Source organism: Coloeus monedula (assembly GCF_965178545.1).
Source record: "Coloeus monedula genome assembly, chromosome: 8".
NCBI lineage: Eukaryota > Metazoa > Chordata > Aves > Passeriformes > Corvidae > Coloeus > Coloeus monedula.
Window position 1 is genome coordinate 33,133,269 of NC_138788.1, and position 23,701 is coordinate 33,156,969.

Consider the following 23,701-nt stretch of genomic DNA (forward strand, 5'->3'; position numbering starts at 1 on the left):
GTATCCATATGGTAATCCTGGAACAGCCTTACAGCATGTTCCCCTCTAGTTCTAGGTCCTTAATATGTGCTGCTGCTCCTCTCTCCTCTTCCCTCATCTGACCTTTCCCTCCAGTAAGTTGTTAGAGGAAGGCTCAAAAAAGGCAGAACTCAAACAAGAAATTAAACTCAACCCCCAAACTTCCTGCTTTTGTTCAGTGCCAAAAGCACAGCAGGAATCTCTTCCTGCAAGAGCCCAGGCCTGCTATTTTCCTTACTTTGCTCTATGCTGCTCTCTTCCTGTATGATGGATTGGGAAACCATTGGTTTCCTCACGCTGCAAAACGAAAGCTAATCCTTCAGCAATAGGAGAGCAGTGACCTGTGTATTGTGCCCCAAGGAAGTTAAATTATGGCAGGCTTTGGAGGCTGCACTTAGGATAATCACTTTCACATAAATAATTTTACATTATTTAGTGCATTTCTGTCCTTGTCACACAGCCTTAGCAGCACTTCACGAAACTATAGGCAGGGGCTGTAGGAGAGATGGCTCCAAAAAATCACTGAAGATGTTGTCATAATCACAGGGTCTCCTGTAAGCTCTTTCTGCAGCTCTTCACAGACAGCTGAGGGTCCCTGAATAATTTCATAGGATCAGCAAAATATATCACCTCGCTGACCAACATACCAAAATGATGCCACATATCAAAAGAGCTTTCTTACTCTGGATAAACACTGCCAACCTGCAAAAGTGGGAATTCCTCATTGTCCATCACAAGGTCAGAAAGACATGGGATCTCCTCATGGCTTCAGTGTAAAAAACCAGGTTCTAAAGCTCAAGGGCCATCAGGCCTCACAACTCCTTCAAGGATTTTCAGAAAGCCAGGAATCAACTGGTAGTTGACACTAATTTCCTGAACACTTTTTAAAAAACTAAATTAAACCAATATTCTATTGCCATCAGGGGTGCTTTGTCTAATACTGCTTCAAGGGCTGCCTCACTCACATCTCATCCTCAAAATGGGCGTTTTCAGATCACTGAAATACACAAAGTGTTCTGAGGAGAACCAGCTGGACTTTACCCACAGGAGTACTGATGTCAAAGCCTTCACCAGCTGGGTTCCTAGAAAGCAGTGTGTCAGAAGTTGCAGCAGCAGAACAAAACTTACATACTCAACAGTCGTTTAATTAAGAAATCAATCACCCGAGGAAGCAGAGAACACAAGTTGTGACAAAGGCTGTGTTACAGTGCTTTTCTAGTACTTTTCAGCATCAGGTGGGGTGTGCTTATCTGCTCCAGGCCAAGTTCTGCCTCTTGACAGGCCACACCATCGTACACCAGATCTGGCATGTTTGCCACCACGGAATCACAATCCAGTCACAAATGCCAGTGGTGCATTCAGAATTCACTTGGATCACATGTTTATATATAAACTCCAGGCTCTAAATTCCCCTGTTGTAGAAGAACTCTGTTTCTTCTGTAGATGACAAAATTTCCGGTTCAAGATCTGCTCGCTTTATCTGCAACGTAGGAAAAAAGGGAATCAGCACCACCACAGCCTGGTAAGTGAATGTTAAGTCCTTGTTACTGCACTGCACTTTGCACAAATTCAAGTACTGCATTCAGTATTTGGGACTTAGAGCTCTTTGTTTATTTGGGGATTTGAGGGACTTTTTATTGTTTTGGGGCTTTGTTTTTTTGCTCCTCCAACATTTTCTACATGTGCACACATATGGGAAGCAATATTTATTACTTAGGAATAGTGACATTATCTCCATTCACTGTAGAATGACAGAATCATTTAGGTGTGAAAAGACCTTTAAGATCACCAAATCCAGCTGTAAATATATTTGAGTGACACCCAGGAGAACTTCTGCTGTGGGCTGAGTGAGCCATTGAGAAGGAAAGGGAACAAACCAGCCCTACTCTCAGTACATAATTCCTCAAAAGTTCCCTCATTTGTGTTCAGTTTGATTTGTTGTCGTAAGAGATCAAGAAATCAAAAAAAAACCCCCAAAATTAAAATGCCAGAAAGTTTAGGCAAATAAAAGAAACCACTGAAAATTGCAAGAGCCCAGTCTGTGATTTGCTAAGAATATTCACAGAGTGCTGATAAGGGAGAGGAAACAAATGCAGAAAGGCTCCTCTCTCATCTGGCCTTCTCCAAAGCCCAAGGTTCAGGGGCTACATCCTCCATTTAAAACCTGCCAGGAAAGCCTTCTTTCCCAGGAAACAGATGACACTTCCCAGTTCAGCAAGGCACAGTGAAGAGATGTCCCATGTGAGCAGGTTTATCTCTCCAGTGAGCCCATGCTGACTTTGTGTGAAAGAAAAAATTCTCATCTACATCTTGCCTTTCTCCTGCAGGACTGACCACAGTGCTGAAAGAGCACTTAAAGATAGTTCTCCTGACCTTGCTTGCTTCTGTTGTGAATGTCTGATAAATCTACATTGAAAAGTGTAAATATAAATTAACACACAATGCAACTCAGACCTCGAAAGTCCTGTGAGCCTCTGCCTGGTACATGGGCCTTCACAAGCAGCCTCTCTGCTGCTGCCCCATTTTAGATGCACCACGTTAATCCTGTTGATTTTTTTATACATGGCCTTCAGACTGCTGGCCATACTTCTGAAAGGCTGATTTAATGTCACAATAATCCTAAATCAATTCCTGTGAAAGGACTTACCTCCCCACACTGCGGGAACATACTAAATGAGACTGGCAGCATCCCTGCTAGGACTGATGTAACCACAAACATTCTCACTGGACCCAAAGCACGAGGATTTTTAACAAATCTTGCTCTGTCCAAGACATTGAAAAAAGCATGTCAGTATATTGAAAAATAACCTGACAGTGACACAAAGAGCATTAGCTATTATTTTACTGGTTGAAATTACACTGAAATTAGTCATAATCTAGGTTTATGGTTCCTAAAGATGTTTCCTTACTCCATTTCTTATGTTCTTTCTCTTAACTCCCCGTGCTTTCCCTTTATTTTGTGCTTGCCTGCAGCATTTTCCAAGCCCAGTCAGTCAAGATTAAGAAAACAACCAGCAAGATCCAAGTGACAAAAGGAGAGAAAGTACATTAGTGCTTTAAAGTGTCTCAGTTCTTTGATTAAAATTTTTCTTGCATTACCCTCTTTCCTTACACATTTAGTTCCTGTGGACAGTCCTGCTTTGCCTTGTGCAAAAATTTATTACTTGACATATATATTTAAAATTTTATTTTACATCTGCATTTGTCTTCTGGTAACAGGAGTCCCTTAAGCTGATAGGGAATCAATTTAGGCAATACCAAATTAACTGACAGAGATGATCCCTGCCTGTACTATTTACATGACAAAGATCATGATCAAAAGCTCAGGACAGGCTAAGAATCCTCTCATAAAGCATACAATGTATTCTTCCTATGATACAGGGGTTTAAAATGTTGCAAAAGCAAGAACATGGTTTACAATACATGGAAAATTTGGAAGTTGAGATCTAGCTTCAGTTGTAAATTCAAGTGCCACATTACCTCTTTTAAAAATACAAACCTAAGCTAAGTGCTGTGAACAACCTTGATACAGACATTGGAACTCAAGGTTAGGGAACCAGAGGTAGGTAGGTGCTGGAAAACAGCTTGTCAGGAGAGAACAAACATGGTTCCTGCATGGGAGCAGAGAGGAAAACCTCACTCCTGCAAACCCTCGAAGCATGGGTTCAGACATAACCAGATCCACTTAATGATCTAAAAGAATCACAGCAGCAGAACAGCAACTTCCCACATCATCCCTGCTACCAAGGCAAGCAATACTGCAAACCAACAAATGGCAAATGGTAACAGCCAGACTGAAAACCAGAGCACCACTGAGCAGGCAGCCCCTGCCCTTTGCAGTGCCTCTCACCTCTGCACACAGTACATGAGCACTTCTGGCAGGAGGAACGTTGTCCCAAACAAGACTGCTCTGGACAATGCTGTTTCCATAACAGCCTTCAGGGAGAGAGCAAACAAGTGGTGTCAAAGCAGTGCTCTGGGCAGCTTCAAACACTGTCTTCTTCCCTGAGTGCTCTTCTGTCGAGCACTCTGGAGTTTAAAGCAACAGGTTAATGAGGGATAAAAACATCTATTAGAGAAAATCTTCCTTAAATGGAAACTAAGAGACAAATACTCTGTTTATTAGTGAGAAATTCCTTAAAAGGGAGGTGAAACTACTGATGGGTCTTCCTGCCATGATAATAATTTTGCTGAGACTTGCTTTTTTGAAGTTGTGCTGAACTTCATACAATTGGTTATACCTTCTGGGCATCCTAACTAGCCTGTGTTAAATCGGAAGTTCTCTCTCCAGCTGTCCCCAAATCCTTATGCTCATCCACTTGTTTCTGCAATACAGGGCTTTTCTCTGAGGTGTCTCATCAGAAGACCCGAGAGTCTTATCTCCTTCTGGAGGTGACATGGGAAAGCAGAAATGCCTGTGCCAGTGTCTCTGGCACTCACTACATTGGTCTGGGGAGGCAGCCAACCCTTGAAGACACAAGGGTTGTGGAACTTGGTTCCAGAAACCTAATCCAAGCCTGCCCAAAGGTTCAGCATCTGATGTGGGATTCCTTATTCCATGTATCTAACCCTATCTACCCTCAGCATCACATTCTGCTCTTAGCAGGGAATAAAAGTCACATCAAAGAGTTCTCCACCCCCTCACCTACCTTCTCACCAGCCTTCTTAGACACCCCTACAACCTTGCCATTCCTGTCCATCACTTCTATCCCATTGTCAAATTCTGGGCTTCTCACCATTGCCACAGTAAATGCACTCGTCAAACCTGCAGGGTTAAAGGGGATTTTGCTTATTAAATCCAAAAAGTCTGTCTCGATAGTAACATTCATCATGATGTGCATTTTACATTTCCAGTTCAACAGTTCACAACTGAATAACCTGACAGCTTCAAAAGAGACTGCCCCATAAAAATCTACTTGGGATGTGAATCTTTGTTTCAGAAGCTTGATTGAGACTGTAAGGCTTCAGTCCTAAAAGGTGCTTTGTCATTACAGTTTCAGAGCTATAACATCACTTCCATCCAGCTCAAACCATGAGAACTTTGTTCTTAAGAGAAAGTAGAGGGATTTTTGTTGTGGTTAGGTTTTGCCCTGCTCAGCACAGAAGACGAGACCCTGAAGGGAATAGGGTTTCAGTAAAGGCTGCATCCCTGCATTGAAAGGAAGGGCATAGACTGGCAAACTGAACTTGCCTGAAAAAATAGATTTCTCTTTTTATTAGTTTTTGGTAGGGCTGTTCAATAAAGACATCAGTGTACCAAAGGACACTTTGCAAATGCTGGACTAGCATTAGTCAATTATCCTCAGGCTTCTCTCTACATTTAAGAAAATGGAAGCACATTTAACACCTGCTTCAAAGCAAACAAGTCAGAAACCTCTAATGTATGTCCTCAGAAAGATCTGAGTAGGCATCTCACATAACTTGAAACGAAGGAGATGACGTGTTTTAATTTTATCAATTTTCCCTTAAGAAAGGCCTAAATTTCTATAATGGCAACAGAAACACAATTAATGACATTAAATACTTAAACATGTCCTGGTGCAACTTCACCACAGCAGCAGAGCTGTTGTGGTAATGAACTGAGTCCCACTTTCCTTGCAAGATTAATAATATCCTGCTGGAACACGGCTCACTTTCTGCACTCCCAGAGCGATGTCGCACTCTGGTGTCACGGATGTGCCACACCAGGTCATGTCAGTGCCACTGCTACTGCCCTCCTGATGTGTCCTGGTGCTTTCAGGTATGTGTACAAAGGTCACAAGAGTGCTCTGCAGCTCTGAGACTAAAACCAGCAAGAATCCAATGAGGTTGCGGTCACTGCACAGTGAGAGATGTCTCCCACAGAAAGGAGAGGGCCAGCAAAGGCAGCCAGAGAAGAAACAGTGAGACCACACCTGTGCAAGAGCAAGAAAACTCTACAGTCAGACAGGCAAATGGCCCTCAGACCAGCTGCATGATGCACAGTTTGTTTCTACTCACCAAACAGAGGAGCAGGTAGCAGTTTTCTGACAACAAATTGCATTAATGGGTTCTTCAACATGTAACGATTCACGGAGATAAGAGGGAAAGCCTAAGGCATGGAGAGGAAACAGGCACCTTTCATTGACAAAATGTGCAGCATTTCAGTGTAACAGGTTAGGAAAATAAATCTGTGACTTAATACATAGTTACCATCTATGAAAACAAACAAATGCCTTGGTTTAACATTCCAACAAAATATACACCTTGTCTAGTTAATGAAGGTGCTGTAATCATTCTTTTAGATAAGAAGAGAAAACATTATGATAAAAAAAGCATTCAACATTATTACGTAGAGGACAGCAGCAGTGTGAATACAAAGACAGAAAAAAGAAAAGAATTACCTCTAATAGTCCTTGGACATTCATCCAATTGCATTGTGTCACACACTACTCTCTCCCCCAAACAGGATGTCTGGTTTACTTCTGTATTTTTCCTGATTCCCTGCAGTTTTAGCCCAATTCTACATTCCCATAATACACTTGCAGGATGTTTCATTTAGGAATAAATGGCCAGGACACCACCTGGCCCTTAGAGTCTCCCTTGGAGGGCAAAGGGAAGCACTCCCACAGTGACCCGTGGGCATGGCTGCCTCCCCAGACCTCTGTAAGCCCTGAGCAATCCTGGCCAGCTGTTTTGCCCAATGGGTAGAGGTGAAAGTCCCTCTAACAGAAGCAGGGACAATCACATTTTTCTGCCAGCAGCTTATGAAAATCACTGCTTCATGTGGAGAGTGAGGAGAGGCATTACAGAGCCATTTACACTTGTGATGAGCATCACGAGGATACCTGAGCTCATCCTGATGTAGCAAACTCCAGAAATCACAAATTCCTATTCCAGCACAGTGTCAGCTCCCTCCTGGAAGGCTAATTTCCCTGCATCCAGTGCAGTATTTTCATGGCTATGCTGTTCCTGGGATTTGGGCAAACACTGTCCAGCACTGATGCCTGCAGATTTCACCACTTGTTTGGAGTTAGATCTCCTCCACGGCACCACATCAAAAATCAACTACAACACCCCAGTGGCTCACTCTGTGTTTGTAAACACTGGCCAGTTCCTCTCACTACCTGTTTTCTAAGCTTGCAAAATAAAAAAGAAAATGACACAAGAGGCAGCATCAGAGGAAGCCAAGCAAGATAATGGCTGACAAAGGATCAGAAAGAATTCTTATTCTGAACAGTTCTGTGGCAAGACATCAGAGTGGAGCACCAGAGCAGAGTCCTGAAGGGTATCTGGCACTGTGGTTACCTCAGTTCCTACTCCTTCTCAGGAGAGCTTGTCAGGAAGGCAATCATTGAGCAAATACTTACACCAACACAGGCTGAATAGGAAACAGCTCCCAAGCCAAGAAAGAGCTGCTTTCGTTGAAGTGAGTATTCCTAAGGAGGACAGAAAAACCACACTGCATAAGTACATCATAAAACACCTGTAAATGAAGGTCAAAATGGTATTGTACAATTCAGATGATTACAGAAATAAAAATCAACACATACTTCAGCCTTTGGGGTGCCATTTCCATTTATCAGGGTGAATGCTGTGGTGTATGTGTGAAACACGAACTGCAGAAACAAGAGATTGTAAGAAAACATGAATTCAGGATGGAGACTAGAAGACCTGTGAAAGCAGAAAGAAAGAAGCAATTACCTGCCAAAAAAAAGAAGGCTTTGCCTCACGCTGAACAGATGAAATGATGACCTAAGAGGAAAAACGCACAAGGAAATGAGGTTTGATGAGTGTAGAAGTTTTTGGTGCAGGAGCACCAGGAGAACTGCTGAGGTTCCACTGGCAGCAGTGTCAAAGGCTCCAGTCAGTGTCCAAAGCCACCAGCCTTGGTTCTAGGCGAGCATATTCTCTTGTTACAGAGCTGACATGCTCATTTTTCTATTCAATAGAAAGCACACAGACATATATAAAACACAGACACATGGTGGCAAAACCTGTGCAAGAATATTGCAGCAAGATGCTTTCTTACCCAAAAGAAAAATGCATTTGTGCCATGAAGCTTAAATAGATGCAAATAAAATAACTAAGGTAGCAAAAGGCTAATTAAGGAAATGATTGAGAAAGGGTGAGATTGGTTTTGCTGGGGATAGGAAAACTAGATCTAACTGATCTAAGATCAAGGATTTTAGGAGTTAATTCCCAGCTCCTTCTCAAATTCAGACAATGAATAAGAACTTCAGCTTTAATAAACCACAGCTTTTCTTGAGGCCTGACCTCCCAAGCTCAAGGTGTGTAACACTTTCAAAAAACGGAGTCAATCAAGATAAGAATACAAAATATCAAATAAGACGAAGGCTAAGAATCTCCAAAGCCTCAGAGAAGGATCAGTAATTGATTTAATTTTCATTGATCAACCATCTTTATTATTAATGCCAGCACTGACTCTAACCACATCTATGAGAGCACATTAAAGTGTAAATATAAAGAAGAAGTATTTCTATTAATTCTATTAGTGCTCTTAATGAATTTAACAGCCATCAAGGCTTTCATTATAGTTTCTAGCAGTGCCATGTAAGTTCATTCTGTAATGTCTGTATGGAATGACATATCTCAGGATGTACACTCATAGGCCAAACCCAAAGAATTTAAATGAATAAACATGCACATAATTAGTTACAAATTTCATGAAATGAAATGGTGCAATTTTTGAGCACAGTAACGAGAGTTTATTTTTATATCTTTGGTAATTTATTGACAACACCATTTCCTACTTGCCAATGCACCAATTATCTACATAAGAAAAAACTGATATTCTGGGTCTGAAACAGAACACAAGGCTCCAACTCCTTCCCACTGCAGTTCCAGATTTTTGAGGTTGATTTTTGAGGCCTTGCTCTCAGTGCTGAGCAAGTTCACCTTGCATCAGAAAGCTGTCCTTCACACATGGACAATCTCTTGGAATGCTTCTAGAGAAGGGTAGCTAACAGCTTTGGACTTCCAGGGAGGTTCTTTAAGGGCTCAATTTCCAGGTTACTCAGCACTTCCCATGAAACAGGTATCTTTCAAACAGCTTGTACTGAAGCTACAATAAAGCCCTAAAACTTCTATTCCCTCCCTCCAACCCCTGGCCATGGAAAATGTAAGCCTTGCTGGCTGCACACTGGCATCTGTTATGATTACTCACCAAGGGAAGAGTTATGGGCATGAAAGCTATAAAGAAAGAAAACTTTATTTCAGTAAAAATAACATCTGTGAGTGCAGATGGATGGTCTTGAGCAGAAAATTCCCCTAACTTCCCCCTCTGGTTCCATCTCCAAGTAAAACACTGCCCACAAACCCCAGCATCACCATTAACTTCAACCCTAAGCTTTGTCTCTCCCTCCTCCCTCAAGAAGCCACAATCCCTGCTCACAGTTCACAGCCAAAAAGAGCCCTCCTGAACTCCACTCACCAGGGCTGCTTGGAAACCAAATAACTGAACACAAGTCCAGCTCTCTATTCGAAAAGTGAGGCAGTAACAAAAGCTGCCACAGTTGTGAGTGGTCACAGGAGATAATGAATAAATAGGCTCAGTATGGTTATGTCTGATGAACAACCTGTGCTGCCTTGGCTCCCTAAACAACACCCCAAGCATGCTCTGTCTGTCACCAGAAAGTAAATTCATCCAGCAGCCACAGCCATCAAGGGAAAAACTTAAATTATAGTAGACAATTAAATGTGGAGGAATTTGGGAACTTATTCTGCAGTGACAAGAAACAGAAACAGAGCAGATTATCCTTAGGAAAAATCCCTCAACAGGACCATAGGAATAAATAAATAAATCTTCAACACATACAACAATGCAACTAACAGAACAGTCTACCTGCTTTTCTACATGGAGAAGAGTGTCACTGTGGTATCACAGCAGCTATTTCCCATGAGCTATTCCCCCTTGATGCTTCAGTCACACACACAGAATTTCACTTACAGGAACCTACCTGGAGGTCTGAACAAAACAGGAATTATCTTGTCTGTATCAGGATGTACACTGGACTTAAATAAAAAGAAGAAAAAATTAGAACATCCTTGCCATACTTGAATAAGGAAAAAAAATTCTAAATATTTTGTAAACTTACCAGACTTAGCACGAAGGCTTGTTTGGTCTATAACAGTTGGAAAATTAGGTCAGTAATTAAATTTCAGAAGAGATTGGGAAAAATATTCCTTTTAAATTTATTTTATGTCTTTTTCTAATAACTTCCCTTTATACAAAGTATATATATTTATATATCACTTTAATTATATTCTCCCATAAAATTTCTCTCCATATACTCCCTGTTGAATATAAAGCACTCACATCCCATGGGCTGTGTAACAGCACCAAAGCACACACTAGGGCAGAACAGAAGGTTAATCTAAAAAAGTTAAAACTAGTAGGTATTTTAAAACATAAAACAACAATTAAGTATGGCTAAACACTTATGTTAAGATTTTAACTGCAGTCCAAAATACCTGATTATTCTGTATAGGCTCACTTAGGGTCTTCTCATTGGTTTGTATTAATAACCTGGTGCTTTTTATTTCATTCTGTATTTGAGAAAAAAAAAGCAAACAAAAAAACCTCAGATTTCAATATTCTGAGTGCAATATGTAAGTTATAAAACACTCTAAATACAAACCTAGAAACTAATGATGCACCTGTTCCTCACCTGACCAGTGAAAGCAAGAACACACCTAGACACAACTGACAATCACAGAAACTTCTAAATTATTGGGATAATTCAACTGCTGGCACAGCAGCCATGGGCTGAGCACGGCTCCTGAGATGGTTGTGCCTAGAAATGTCCCTTGGTTGATGTGATCCCATACAGAAGTGCATACACGTGTATTTCTGTTTATCGTAGAACTGTGGAATGTTTAGCTCGGGTTGGGAGGGACCGAAAGCTCATCCAGTGCCACCCCTGCCATGGGCAGGGACACCTCCCACTATCCCAGGCTGCTCCAAGCCCCGTCCAGCCTGGCCTTGGGCACTGCCAGGGATCCAGGGGCAGCCACAGCTGCTCTGGGCACCCTGTGCCAGGGCCTCAGCACCCTCCCAGGGAAGAATTCCATCCTAATATCCAATCTAATACTGTCCTCCGTCAGTTTAAAGCCGTTCCCCCTTGTCCTATCACTCCATGCCCTTGTCCAGCTCTCTTGCAGCCCCTTTAGGCACCAGAACATTACATTCACTGCTACGTTTCTCATATATTTCATTTTCCCCATTTCACAGCCCGGCAAAGCCACAATCCCTGAGGTCTCTCGCTCATCTCGACCCTCCCTGCGCGCTACTCACGGAAGACTTCAGGAGCAGCAGCGGATCCAACGCGTCCGCCCAGAGGAGAAACCTCTGGAAGAAAGACTGAGGAAGACACGTTTAATAGAGACGAGGCGTTATTGCGGACCTGCCCTACCCACGCTCCGTCCCCACATCCCCTCCCGTCCATCCCCACTCCCGACCTGCCCCTCCGCCCTCCAGAAGCGCAGGTTGGCGTCCATGGAGCCGCGGCACCGGAAGGCGCCGGCGGGCCCGGTCCGGCTGCCGCACGCTCCGCCCGGGCGCGGAGCCGCCGCGCCACGGCCCGCGCTGCCGGCAGCGCATCGCGGTGGGGAGAGGCCCCATGGCCTTTTCCCTTTCCAGCGGCTTCCCCCGGGAAGGCAGAGCCGAGGAGGCTGCGGAGAAACCCCCGCGTCCTCCGCGGGATGGGGCAGGGAGGAGAAGGCCAGGCCAGGTGAAGGTCAGGGGGTCGGGGCCCCGCAGGCACAAACCGGCCACCCGAGGTGTGGCAAAGTTCAGGTTTATTGGAAAAATTCTATGGTTACATTTCACAAAACAGCCGAACGGTGGGACTGAAAAGACTTGCAAGTACTGGAACCTGGAGCATCAGCAGGCACAGCGGCACATCAGTCTCACTTTTTTATCATTTGTTACCTGGGAGCATTGCTCCCCGTTCTAGAGCTAACCTAGGACACACCAACCACGTTGCCAAGGCGGTTCCCTTGTGCTTCTCTGCTCAAAGGGACAGAAGATGAAAAACAGAACCCCCCTGAGTGTTGTATTGATGTGTGCAGCCCTCCAGCATGGATTGGTGTCCGTGGGCTGCTCACCACGGGCCGTGGCAGCTGTGAACCGCTGTGAACAAAGGCGCAGGACGGAGCTCCCGAGGCAATGCAACACATCCAACTTCCTCAAAACAGAGAAACAGGACTCGGGGGAAAGTGAAACAAAAGCAAAGCACCACACCAGCTGCTAGTCCATGTTAAGATTATTTTATTACAGCTATCGAGATGCTACATCAGTTTCAAGCAGCACAAGAGTCAAGCAAATTCAAGTGACAGTAAACTCGCCATAACGCTCCAGTAAGTGCACTACGGGGGTTCAAGTTTTACCATCTCCCAGACAGAATTAAAGTTCATGCTTGTCACTGCTCCTGAGTAGCTGCACCTTTTTTTTTTTTAATGGCACATATTTACATTCATTTCATGTTTTAGTGCATTTACACACAAAACCAATGATTTTTAAATTATTTTTACTTGTTACATTCATCTCTTCTTCTGCAAAGTTCATTAAAAGCAAACCATGTATCAAAATTCTATCCTTGTATTGTTTCAAATTTTTAACAGATTTTAATGTTGTGCGAGAAAAGGAAATGCAGGACATTTTCTGGTCCTAAACTAGTTAAGGAAAGAGGGAAAAGCCAGTGGAAGGCAACTGTAACTTGTGTACTCATCACATTCAGGAAGATGATTAATGGTCACAGAAATCCATGAAACTGAAGCTGCAGAAGATAGGGGGAAAGCCTTAGTTTTACCCTTTTTAAAGCAAGACAAGGGAGTCAGTAAATATTTAAGCATTTAATTTCTCCTCAAACATGAGAAGATGAGAGCTTTTATTTTTATTATAAATTTTTACAATCACAGCTGTTTTCCTAATGTCTTCAGTGTACGGTAACTAAGGGTTCTGTCCACATATTTGAGTGTTTATTTATGCACTTTTTCAAAATATTCTTTGGAACCTTCTGGGCTTGGTTTGATCTGTCAAGAAAAGAAAGTTTAGTTATTACTTGGTACAGGTAAGATAAAAAAATGACAGATTTGACACTTTATCCAAGAAAATCCATGCATACTTTATGAAAACAGTAATCTATTTCTGTTTCTGCACTTGGCTGAAAGACAAAAGTCTAGATCATGTACAACTCCTACCTGAAAATTTCAAGTATATAACACATTTTCCCTGTTAAATGACAATGTATTAAATAAGTAAAAAAACCTGAAATCAGATAATGGAGACTACATGTCAAATTTGGAGTTCTAAACACAATTTGCATATCCTAAAAGGAAAACAGTGAACTTTCTTCACAGAAATCCAACATTCAGTATCAGACAGACAGACCAAATTGGTCCAGCCAATAAAAGCTTCATGTTTAGACAACCGGCAGGGATTCAGTCAAGCCGCTGACATTCGAGTGGATCCCAGCCCTTCAGACATGCACAAACAGGGTTAGGATTCTATTTCAGAGGATTCTATTTAGCATTCAGCAGGCACTCACCGTTGGGGAGTCTGGAGTCCAGTTAGCTGGGCACACCTCTCCGTGTGTCTCCACGAACTGGAAAGCCTTCACCAGGCGCAGCGTCTCCTCCACGCTGCGCCCCACGGGCAGGTCATTGACGCTCAGGTGCTTGATGATCCCGTTTGGATCAATGATGAACAGACCTCTGGAATGGAGCAGGAGTTTAGGGAAGGCAAATCACATTTCTAGGCCAAAGAAACTGGATGCACAATTTCAGCAAGGTAGTTAGTCCTAGATGCATGTATCAGTTAGGAGCAGAACTACAGCATTTGGTATCTTGTTTGCTAGCAAAGTGATCAACTGCTATAGTACTGTGAAATTATGAAGTACACATGGAGACACTTCAATGGAGGCAGAGCAAAGGGAGAACTCAAAGGTCCACCTGTACTTCAAAACTGAAAGCTGGCATCCTGCCCATGTCTTTTTGATCAATCCTGTAGGTACTGAGTGAAGAGCTGCTTGTGCATTATGCTACTAAATTAAATCCTGTTGCCTACAAATATTTGTGAAAACCAAAGTCACAATCTTACCATACTAATTAACCTAATCTGTCAGTAAACAAAAGTCAAAAGTTCCTGATCCAAAGAGATCAGGAACTGAAGGTCTCCAGAAGACTCCTGTCCAATCCACTGTTTCTCAGGGACTACTATGGAAAAAAATAACAGAAATTGCCCTTCTATGCTGCTCTTTTTCCTTAGTGACATGGAGCTCTCCCCCTCTCTCAGAGCAGAAGGGCTGGCTTTTCCCTGCACACATTGTCAGAGAGGCCTGGAGCCATTCCCAGCCATAATGGCCAGGTGTCCTTTTCCTAGGGTGGGATCCAGCCATCCTGCAGCAGAAGTGACATCTCAGAGTCCTCACTTGATGCCAGTTCCCTGCAGGAGGGGACAGTGTGGCTTATATTGGTTAGACTGGGTTGGGTCACATCACACCAGAGCTACCAGCAGCCGAGCCTTACCTCAGTGCTATGCCAGGTCCTTCCAGCAGCACCCCATAATCACGGGAGATCTGTTTTGTGAGGTCTGACAGAACTGGAATATTCATTTTGCCCAAACCGCCGCTCTAGAGAACAGAGTAAGGTTCCACTTGGTTACAAAATGCTTCATAGGATCCTCCTTCCTGGGCTGCTGGATTCCATGCTCTTGGGGGTACAGTAACAACAAAACACAACCATTCATGCCATTCTGCTCCATGAAAGGAACCAAGTGTGTGTGGTGTTGCTTGGGTTTGCTTTCTTTGTTTGTTTTAAAGTAGTCAGGGACATTTTGTTTCTTTGGAAAGTGAAAACTTCTTTTGCACTGAGCATTTTAAAATTGCTTATTTTGGCGGTAAAAGGCTACCAATGGCAACAGCCATAAATTTCCAGAAAAACTTCCTTTGTACCCTATTCAGGAGCTTTGAATAGAAAAATTTCTACTGCATATTTAAGTGATGAACATGATGCAGTACTGCATATTTTAGGATGAACACGAGGGGGAGGGAAGGGAAACAAACCTGTGAACAAAGAAACTTTGGAGCACATGTCTAATGAGGAACAACTGAGGGAGCTGAGGGCATTAGGCCTGGAGAAAAGGAGGCTCAGGGGTGACCTTATCACTCTCTATAACTGCCTAAAAGTGGGTGTATCCAGGTAGGGGTGAACCTTTTCTCCCAGGTAACAAGGGACACGACAAGAGGAAATGGCCTCAAATTGCACATGGGGAGGTTTACATCAGATGGCAGGAGAAAATCTTCACAGAAAGGATTGTCAGGCATTGGAACAGGCTTCCCAGGGCATGGGAAAAACCATGTGGATGTGACACTTGAGGACACAGTTAGTGGTGAACATGGTGGTGAGTTGGACTTCATGGTCTTAGAGGTCTTTTCCAACCTTAAAAATTCTACAATCTCAAAAACAATGCTCCTACCAGCACACTCAGTATGTCAAAGTTCTGCTGCTCTATTCAGTGCACTTTTATTGGTTTTGCCTCCCAGAAATCAATTTAAATATTATTTGAAGAGTCAAACAAGATTTCTTTCAGTTTTGTCACATACTGAGACTGCAAGAGAGATAAGCTCTCTAACCTTGAAACAAGGCTGGAGTTTGTTAGCTTTGCTATTCCTGGCATCATCAGTGAATTACTGTGTAATCTCAGCCACTCAGACCCTGATCCTGCAAACACTTGTCTGCAACAGAGTTCCCTACAGAGCTTTGAGCACAGATGTCAGAGGAACCAAGGTTTCAGCTTCTCTGGGTGTCAGTTTCCTGCCTGTGCCACCACGGAATTCTTTGCACCCTTTGCAGGGTGTTTTGAGTTGGACTCAATGATCCTTGTGGGTCCCTTCCAACTCAGAATAGTCTGTGCATCTGTAAAATATTATGTGCATGACTGACATACCCTGAACACCTGTGAAGTCAGGCCACCATCACATTGCTGAGCTTTGAACAAAGCATGCAGAAAAGAAATACTCTCGACAGGCTCGGCCAAGGTGTATTAAATCCAGCAGACTCTCCTCCCTCTCCTGCATGTTCCAGTGGTGCCAGAAGGCATCCAGCCTGCAGGACTACTGCACACTGCTGTTCACACAGGCCGGGACTGACGGCACAGGTGCTTCTGCCCCTTCCTGGGACACTTGTGGGTCTCTGAAACTACCTAAACTAGACAGATGTTTTATATCATCTAAAGCATGTATTTTTATACACATCTGAAAGAAGCTCCTCTCCAGTAAAAGGCTGTCTTTATCCCTTTCTTCCCCTAAAGAAAGCCAAAAACCTGCATTTGTACTGCAAGAGCGGAACCCCTTCAGCAAGTAAGAGTTAATGATACAAGTGCTCCAATAAACTGGTGGTTCTTTTGTTTCCATCCTGAAGCCACCATTGTTGGCTATTTGTTAACAGCAAGGACCACACAGCTGCTGCTCCTTTTCTGTGATAGTTTTTGTGCATTATCAGCTGTCACAGGCACTTTGGGAGAGTGACATGTAAACTGAGCATTTGTTTTTTGAGATAAATGCTCAAGGATACAATGTAATCAACAAGACTATCATCACAGCAAAACGAGTTAAAAACCCAAACCAAATAATTAAGAAAAAGAGAAAGGAAACAAAAGACAGAGGTCAGAATTATGTCATCAAATGTAGAAGTTGATCACATACCACTTTAGGAAATCTTTTAAAAATCAGCATCGGCACAATTGTTTATTCAACTCCTCTTCTCTGGAGCTCTTGTGAAAAGAAACCAAACCAACAGAGAAAGCCCCCCACAAATACTTGATTCATACCTTTCGTGGTGTATTTATCCAGGCCAGATGACTAAAATGAGAGTCCACTGAAACTGCCACCACCTCACAGTTCACGTCACGGAATTCATTTGCTTTGTTACTGAAAGCCACAATTTCCGTGGGGCAGACAAAGGTGCTGGTGGGAAGAGAGATCAGGCTGTAACAATTCTGCCATCTTCTCTTGAGAAGACTCTCATGTCTGTTTCTAGGCACTAATGCAGAAGAGCATTTTCTTTAGACTGATAATTTTAGCCATTTCCTGCTCATGATTAGTTTCAGTCTCAAACAAACAGTCAGAGCCACTCAGATGGCACACCAGTTACCATCCGTCAGTTCTAGGCAGATTCTTTACAAACATGGAGAAACTGTCCCTGCTAGGGACAGAGTTTTTGGAAACTATAGTAGAAAGGACTGCAGGTTAAGCCCGTCTCCATGTGCCCAAATGCACCAGGATGCTCTTGGCAATTCAAGTCTTCTGGACAGACTGACCCCCATCTTGTCATGTTTTTCCTTGAAGCTGTGTAGCTGCAGTTCTGCTGGCCCTGCTGCTTCAAGGACAGTCTCCAAGGCAGCCCTTAACTACAAGGCAATGCCCTCACCCCTGGGATCTGACTGTAACAGGAACAACAGCCAGTTCCTGATGCAGCCCCTGCAGCTAGAAGATGCTCTCCAGACATCCACTGCTTTAACACACAATGGCCATGTGCCCCCAATCTTATCACTCACGCTCTAGAAACAGGCACATCTGCCTTGCAAGACCGGCCCAAATCGGGCAAAACCAGGAACGACCTGCAGCGCTTGTGATGACCTTCAGCAAGGCAGGAGGCCCGGCGGGAAGGGGAGAAACCCGCACTCACAAGTCCAGGGGGTAGAAGAAGAGAACCAGGTATTTCCCCTTGAAATCATCCAGGCTCAGCTCCTTGAACTCTCCGTTAACCACGGCCGTTCCCTTGAAGGACGGGGCGTGCTGGGTCACCGCCGCGGCGAACCGCGAGGCGCCTGCGGAGGGGAAAAAGCAGAGCTGCGGGCCGGGCCCGGGGGCGCTCCCGGGGCGCGTCCCCCGCCCGCCCTCCCGCACTTACCGAGGCTGAAGGGACGGCGGGCGCAGAGCGGGGGCCGTGCCGTCCCCCTCCTCCCGGCGGCGGCAGCCACGGGCACCTGCGGGGACAGGGAGGGTCAGGGCGGCGCGGGGCCGGGCCGGGCGGGCAGGGCCGCGGGCGGGCCCTCACTCACCGCGGCGCGCAGCAGCCTCCCCAGAGCGGCGGCCATGTCGAGCGGCGGGCGGAGCGGGCGGAGCGCCGGGGGCGGGAACCGGGGAGGGGCGGTGAGGGACGCACAGGCACAGAATCACGGAATCGATGGGGTTGGGAAAGGCTTCTGGGACCATCGACTCCAACCTGTGGCCGACCACCACCGGGTCAACCAGACCATGGGCACCGAGTCTTTCCTTGAGCACCTCCAGGGACGGTGACTCCAGCAGCTCCCTGGCAGCCGATTCCAATGTCTAATCACCTTTTCCGTGAAGCAGTTCTTCCTAATGTCCAGCCTAAACCTCCCCTGGCGCAGCTTGAGGCCATGTCCTTTTGTCTTGTCATTTCTTACCTGGGAGCAGAACCCGATCCCACCCGTTCTGTCAGGGAGTTGTGGAGAGTGATAAGGTCCCCCCTGAGCCTCCTCCAGGATAAACACCCCAGCTCCCTCAGCCGTCCCTCATAGGACTTGTGCTCCAGACCCTTCCTCAGTTCTATTGCCCGTCTCTGGACCTGCTCCAGCACCTCAGTGTCCTTCCAGAACTGAGGGGCCCAGAACTGGACACAGCACTCAAGGTGTGGCCTCACCAGTGCCATGTCCCCGGCGCTGTGCCCGGGCTGAGCCCGCCGGCCCCGGCCGCGCGGGGCTGGGTGGTCCTTGCTGTGTGCTGATACAGCCCAGCTTGTGCTCAGAAACCTTCCAGATACACGCCTGCAATTGGCTCTGACTTTATTGAACTCACTCGGATTATAGTTACACAATCACAGAATATTCTAAGTTGGAAGGGATCCACAAGGGTCATCAAAGTCCAGCTCCTGGCCCTGCACAGGACACCCCAAGAGTAACAGCATGTGCCTGAGAGAGTTGTCCAAACACTTCTTGAACTCTGTCAGGCTTGGTGCTGTGCCCACTTCCCTGGGAAACCCATTCCAGCACCCAACCACCCTCTGTTTTTTTTAAAACCTGGTGGTTTTTCTAATATCCAACCTAAACCTCCCCTGACTCAACTTCAGGCCATTCCCCTGGGTCCTGTAACCAGTCACCACAGGGCAGAGATCAGTGTCCGCTCCTCCTCTTCTCCTCATGAGGAAGTTGTAAACTGTGATGAGGTCTCCTCTCAGTCTCTTCCAGGCTGAACAGACCAAGTGCCCTCAGCCACTCTTCATACGGCTTCCCCTCAAGGCCCTTCACTATCTTCAGAGCTCCTAGCTTCTTTCTTTCTGTTCCTTCATCTAAACAGTTAAACCAAGTTGAACCCAGTTTCTCTTCTGGGTTTTAGTAATTTCTGGTTTCGTATATTTATTAATATCCACAACATTTTAGAAAGGGTGGACCTTGTGAACTAGAGAAAAGTCTGGCTCTGCTAGCAGGATAAGCTCAGCCATCAGCATCTGGGGCCAAAGCCAAGGCAGCCAGAGCAATGTCAGCTACCCCTAGGATGAACTTAATAAATGCTAAATCCGTACTTCTGAACTTATTTCTGCTACTGATCCGTCTGCATGCTCCAATCACCTCTGTAACAGTGAACCCTCTGAGCCTTCAAAAGAGGGAGGGTTGTGTTCAACCTGCCTGTCAGGGTTGATACGTAGCTCATATTAACTCTCTAGTATGCCCAGGAACTGTTTGGGGCAGCTTTAGTTGATGTTGTCCAAAAGTGTGCTGAGACCTTCCCGGGCATTTAACATCATGGCCAGTTTCAGTTGCTGGCACCTTTCTGGGACACTCCTGAATTTATTAATCCAGGTGTAGACAATGACAGCTGGAAATGTGGCTCTGATAATCTTCTCAAAAAAAGAAGTAGTTCCCAGTAGAGCAGCCAGAATAATGTTATCTACTCATACATGCACAGAGATAACTGCGTGGGCTTGTGATGAAGATGGAGGTGCTCAAAAGGGGATGATGAAGATGGAGGTGTTCTGCAAAAGGGTATGAGAGATGAGATGTTCTTACAGTCAGGGTGAGGTGAGGGGGAAGAAAATGTGGACAGTACAAGACACAGATACCCCAGTATGGGGTGCACCTGCATAGTAGTGTAACTGCTTCCTGCATGCACTGATTTCCTTTAATTCAAATAGGCATCACTGGTGCTTTGGATTTAGAGGCTGTTCCCTTCAGGCTCAACATCTGCTAACAAGCTCTGAGTGCACAAGCACAGCATGGGGTCAGGGAACTACCAGGATCTGAGTTAAGGAACTTTACCAACCCCTTGCTTCTCATTAGCGCTTCATTAAGGAACACCTGAAGGTGTGTGAGAGAGAAGTTCAGTTTTGAGTCTTGCTGATAAACCAGGGCTGCTGGAAAGTGCCAGCTGGAGGGGGACTCTGCTGGGAAAGTCACTGGCTGAGCGACAGGTGTTGTCTGGCAGAGCTACTCAGATTATTTGCATGTTGCCTGGAATTTTGGGGCACTTTTGCTTAAAAATCCCTCAAAATATGAAAGTGGAAGCCAGTAAACTATTTGTACATTAGAAACTATGTCAGGTAGAGTGTGGGTGAGCTGTGCCCTAGTCTGCAGCCTTGGATTTGGAGAGGGAAGGAGTGATTGTGGAGATTGTGACCAGGGTAGAGGTGTAGAAGGTCTTTGTGCCTGCTGCCAGCGGAGCAGTGTGCAGTGAGGGTGAGCCTGGGACACCTGTGGAGCAGTGGCTGTAGGTGGAGAGCAGCAAACCATCAGCCATTACCTGGGCTGATTCCTTTCAGAGCAGTGCAGGATGGCATGAGTGCATTCGTGTCCGAAACCTGGCACATGCCCTTGGACACAGAGACGAGCTCGCCCAGACGAGTGCCCTGGGACTGGACAGCAAACTCTGTGCCCAGGGGAGGCCGGGCTCCTTTCCCTCAGCTGTGGGAGCTGCATTGTGGCAGCCAGAAAAGGGCTGTTGCTCGGATTTCCTGAGGATGGCTGTCTCATCCACAGATGATTATTCACAACTTCTAAGTTGATGTATTCTAAACCGATGTCCTTCCCCCCTCCCCGGAAAGTTGTATTTGTTTAAAACTCTTTGTTTAAACTCTTGGCTTGCAGGTGGGGAAATATTGCTCATGCTTTGTTAGGAGGCAGCGTAATTCAGCTCAGACCTCTGTGCAAATGCTTGAACTACTGCCATTTAGCAGGGGGTATTTTCCATTTTGCTTTTTACTGAGCATCCCTGCAATCTGAAGATGGACTTTGTCACTACCAAAGAGCACTTGATAAAAGTTCCTTTTTCCTCAGCTCTGGCTCTTGCACAGGTTAGAGCAGCTGCTAAACCTGGTTCTTATTGACACCCAAAGCTCAATCTACCGAGTGATCAATCTATCGAGTGATACCACATGCACATCTTTTTCCAAAGCTTTTTGTTGTCTCCTTTGCTCTCTTTAAGCCTGATTCAAATTGAGATGTGAAGTTGGTGAAAGACTCTCCAGGGGTTTCTGCAGGCTTTAAGCAGAAGTTGGTATACAAGGTGCAGAGTAGTCCATAAGGCACTTGAATAGATAATGGGAGATGTGAATGTTCTTTTTGGTCAGGATACTTATCTGACTGCTCCCATTTTGTGCCTCTCTTTTCCTGTCTGAGAATAATTAACTATGTCATTCTGGTGAAAAACTACAACACTGGTTGATAAAAAATACTAGATAATGCTTGTGTGACATTTCCATTATTGTTTTGTAAGTGTTAGATTTTAGAGAGCTCTTTGAAAGATCGTCATTCACACAACAAAATTTTAGGGGAAAAGTAGCTGTTTCTCTCTAAACTTGACAAAAGGGATAAGCAAGTTGCACATCAGAACTGTTGCTGTGGATCACTGAGTGGCAAATTCTGTGCAGAGTATGGGATACCTAGGGCTGCTTGCTTAAAAAGAAAATCTGCTCATCTTCTAGAAGGTTACTTCATTCCATGTGCTCAAATACTGTAACAATCATTTGTCCTCTACCTTGAGGAAACAGGTAAGTGGAAAAGAGGCTGGGAAATGGAAAAAAAACAACAGAGGCATAAACATTTTTATTTAAACCAAAGCAAAAAGTTTGGCTTAGGCAACACGATGCATCACCCCGTGACTGTTGGTAGATGGCAGCCTCTGTCCTTGCACACAGGGGCGCTGGAAAAATATTCCAGCTGCCTGCAAATGCTCTCACAGGCCTGTGTGCTCCCACCTGCTGATACCCAAGCTCAGCAGGAGGAGAAAGAATTTGCCCATTCGTGGTAATAAGTTTCAGAAGCAATTCCAAGCACAACCAGCTTAGAGCTAATCATGAGCGGGCTTTACTGCGTTAATTGTTATAACATGGATTTAGGAGATAGCTGCTCTTGGGGTGTGTTTCCAATTGATAAGTATAGGCAAAAGCCTTTCTGACATCTGGTTTGCCAGGGGTCTTACCCTGCCATTTCGAGGCGGCCGTGCTGAGGCCAAGTGGTTTTCTCTGGTGGCAGGATAAAACTGGGTGTGTTGCCGCTGTGTTTCTGGCTGGAGCTGTGCGAGCCCACCCTGCTGATGACTCATCCTTGAGTGGCTCAGAATATCACACTGTGCCTTGCTGCTTCCCTGTTCCTATTACACTGATGCATTTGGGTCTCGCTTGGTGTTGGCGTTTCATTTACAAACCTCACTTTTCCTATAAAGGAAAGATGGCTGCCAGCCCTGCTTTACCCTGATGTTCAGCACTTTTAGGTTTTTAGGAGTCTCTCCTGAATGACTTCAGATGGAAATCTTAAAGCAGAACGATTAAACACATTAAGCACCTTTGAAAGCACATTTTTCAGAATATGAATGTTTTGCTGGTAGCCTGTCCTTTTGTTTTTCCTTCCAATATTGGCTGCTTCTGCATATGATTCAGACTAAATTTTCCTTTTTCTCAAAGCAAGGGTTGAATCAGGATCTTTAGGCCAGCAAAAGAGGCCTGTGTTCCTTCCCTGCATTCCTTCCCTACCACCCTGTCTTCGAGTCCACGTATTTCAGCACCATTTTACAAGAGTGAATAGAGTCAGATAAGCAGTGGAACAGATTTACAGGTCTCCTGATTCCTTCTCCCTCATTCACAGAGAACCTGACTGTTCCATTAAATCAGGTGTGGACATAGCTTGAAATTAAAGGACTGTGTCACGAGAAGAGAAAACGGATATAAATAAATCTACCTCTTCCTAATTTTTTTTTTTTTTGTTGTTGGTTTTGTGAACCAGTTGTTCCAGGTGACAGGAGAATTAAGATACTGACAGCTGTGAGGCAGTCATGAGGTAAGAGTCCAAATGCTGCAGTGGGTTTTGCAACAGCCAAGTGATCGACTTCCTGTGCGGTGGTACTCGCTCTGGCTACACATGGGAAGCCCCATCCACGAAAGGGGCCATCCATCTCAGGCCTGTGTCATACATCAAGGGTATAATCAGGCTTAAAAATGCAGTAGGAAAGAGAGATGCAGTGAGGACTAATCAATTTGATTTTGTTTTTCAAAGTAGCACTAGTGAGTGCCAGTGAACACATCTCCTTCCGTGTCTTAGTGCACCACAGTGAGTTAGATTTATTAGAAACAAAGGGGGTTTTGTTAGTTAATGTAAGAATAATGAAAAAAACCCCTCTCCATTGCTCTTCCCAATAACCCTGGTGTCAAAATTGCTGCTCTCCATGTAGATGTGTAACTAAGACACACA

The 23,701-nt window shown here is 44.8% G+C and overlaps 2 protein-coding genes across 3 annotated transcripts; both read right to left on the bottom strand.

Annotated features, from left to right (window-relative positions):
- Positions 1–1,142: 1,142 nt before the first annotated feature.
- On the bottom strand, positions 1,143–11,522 carry SFXN4 (sideroflexin 4). Of its 2 annotated transcripts, XM_082285759.1 has the most exons (14): positions 11,458–11,522; positions 11,294–11,359; positions 10,471–10,545; positions 10,095–10,121; positions 9,957–10,011; positions 9,164–9,189; positions 7,681–7,731; positions 7,530–7,595; positions 7,347–7,415; positions 5,998–6,088; positions 4,668–4,783; positions 3,869–3,954; positions 2,666–2,780; positions 1,143–1,498 (listed from the first exon to the last, which is right to left on the bottom strand). In XM_082285759.1, the coding sequence occupies exons 1-14, from the start codon at positions 11,494–11,496 to the stop codon at positions 1,421–1,423; spliced, it is 960 nt and encodes a 319-aa protein (XP_082141885.1). In that variant the 5' UTR covers positions 11,497–11,522; the 3' UTR covers positions 1,143–1,420. The 2 variants fall into 2 exon arrangements, with proteins under 2 accessions (XP_082141885.1, XP_082141886.1); XM_082285760.1 differs by lacking the exon at positions 10,095–10,121.
- Positions 11,523–12,833: 1,311 nt separating this feature from the next.
- On the bottom strand, positions 12,834–18,116 carry PRDX3 (peroxiredoxin 3). The gene is made up of 7 exons (XM_082285659.1): positions 18,062–18,116; positions 17,911–17,986; positions 17,686–17,827; positions 16,829–16,964; positions 14,527–14,630; positions 13,548–13,713; positions 12,834–13,032 (listed from the first exon to the last, which is right to left on the bottom strand). Exons 1-7 carry the CDS (start codon positions 18,095–18,097, stop codon positions 12,979–12,981), a joined length of 714 nt encoding a protein of 237 aa, XP_082141785.1. The 5' UTR covers positions 18,098–18,116; the 3' UTR covers positions 12,834–12,978.
- Positions 18,117–23,701: the final 5,585 nt, after the last annotated feature.

Excerpts from the sequence above, each read along its gene's own strand:
- PRDX3 (XM_082285659.1), bottom strand. The coding sequence starts at position 18,097 with ATGGCCGCCGCTCTGGGGAGGCTGCTGCGCGCCGCG. Across the intron at positions 17,987-18,061 it reads GGAGGCTGCTGCGCGCCGCG|GTGCCCGTGGCTGCCGCCGC; the intron begins GTGAGTGAGGGC and ends CTGTCCCCGCAG. Across the intron at positions 16,965-17,685 it reads TTCTTCTACCCCCTGGACTT|CACCTTTGTCTGCCCCACGG; the intron begins GTGAGTGCGGGT and ends TCTTCCCACCAG.
- SFXN4 (XM_082285759.1), bottom strand. The coding sequence starts at position 11,496 with ATGGACGCCAACCTGCGCTTCTGGAGGGCGGAGGGGCAG. Across the intron at positions 10,122-10,470 it reads AGCCTATACAGAATAATCAG|ACCAAACAAGCCTTCGTGCT; the intron begins GTATTTTGGACT and ends CAACTGTTATAG. Across the intron at positions 7,732-9,163 it reads TGCCCATAACTCTTCCCTTG|GTCATCATTTCATCTGTTCA; the intron begins GTGAGTAATCAT and ends TTTTCCTCTTAG.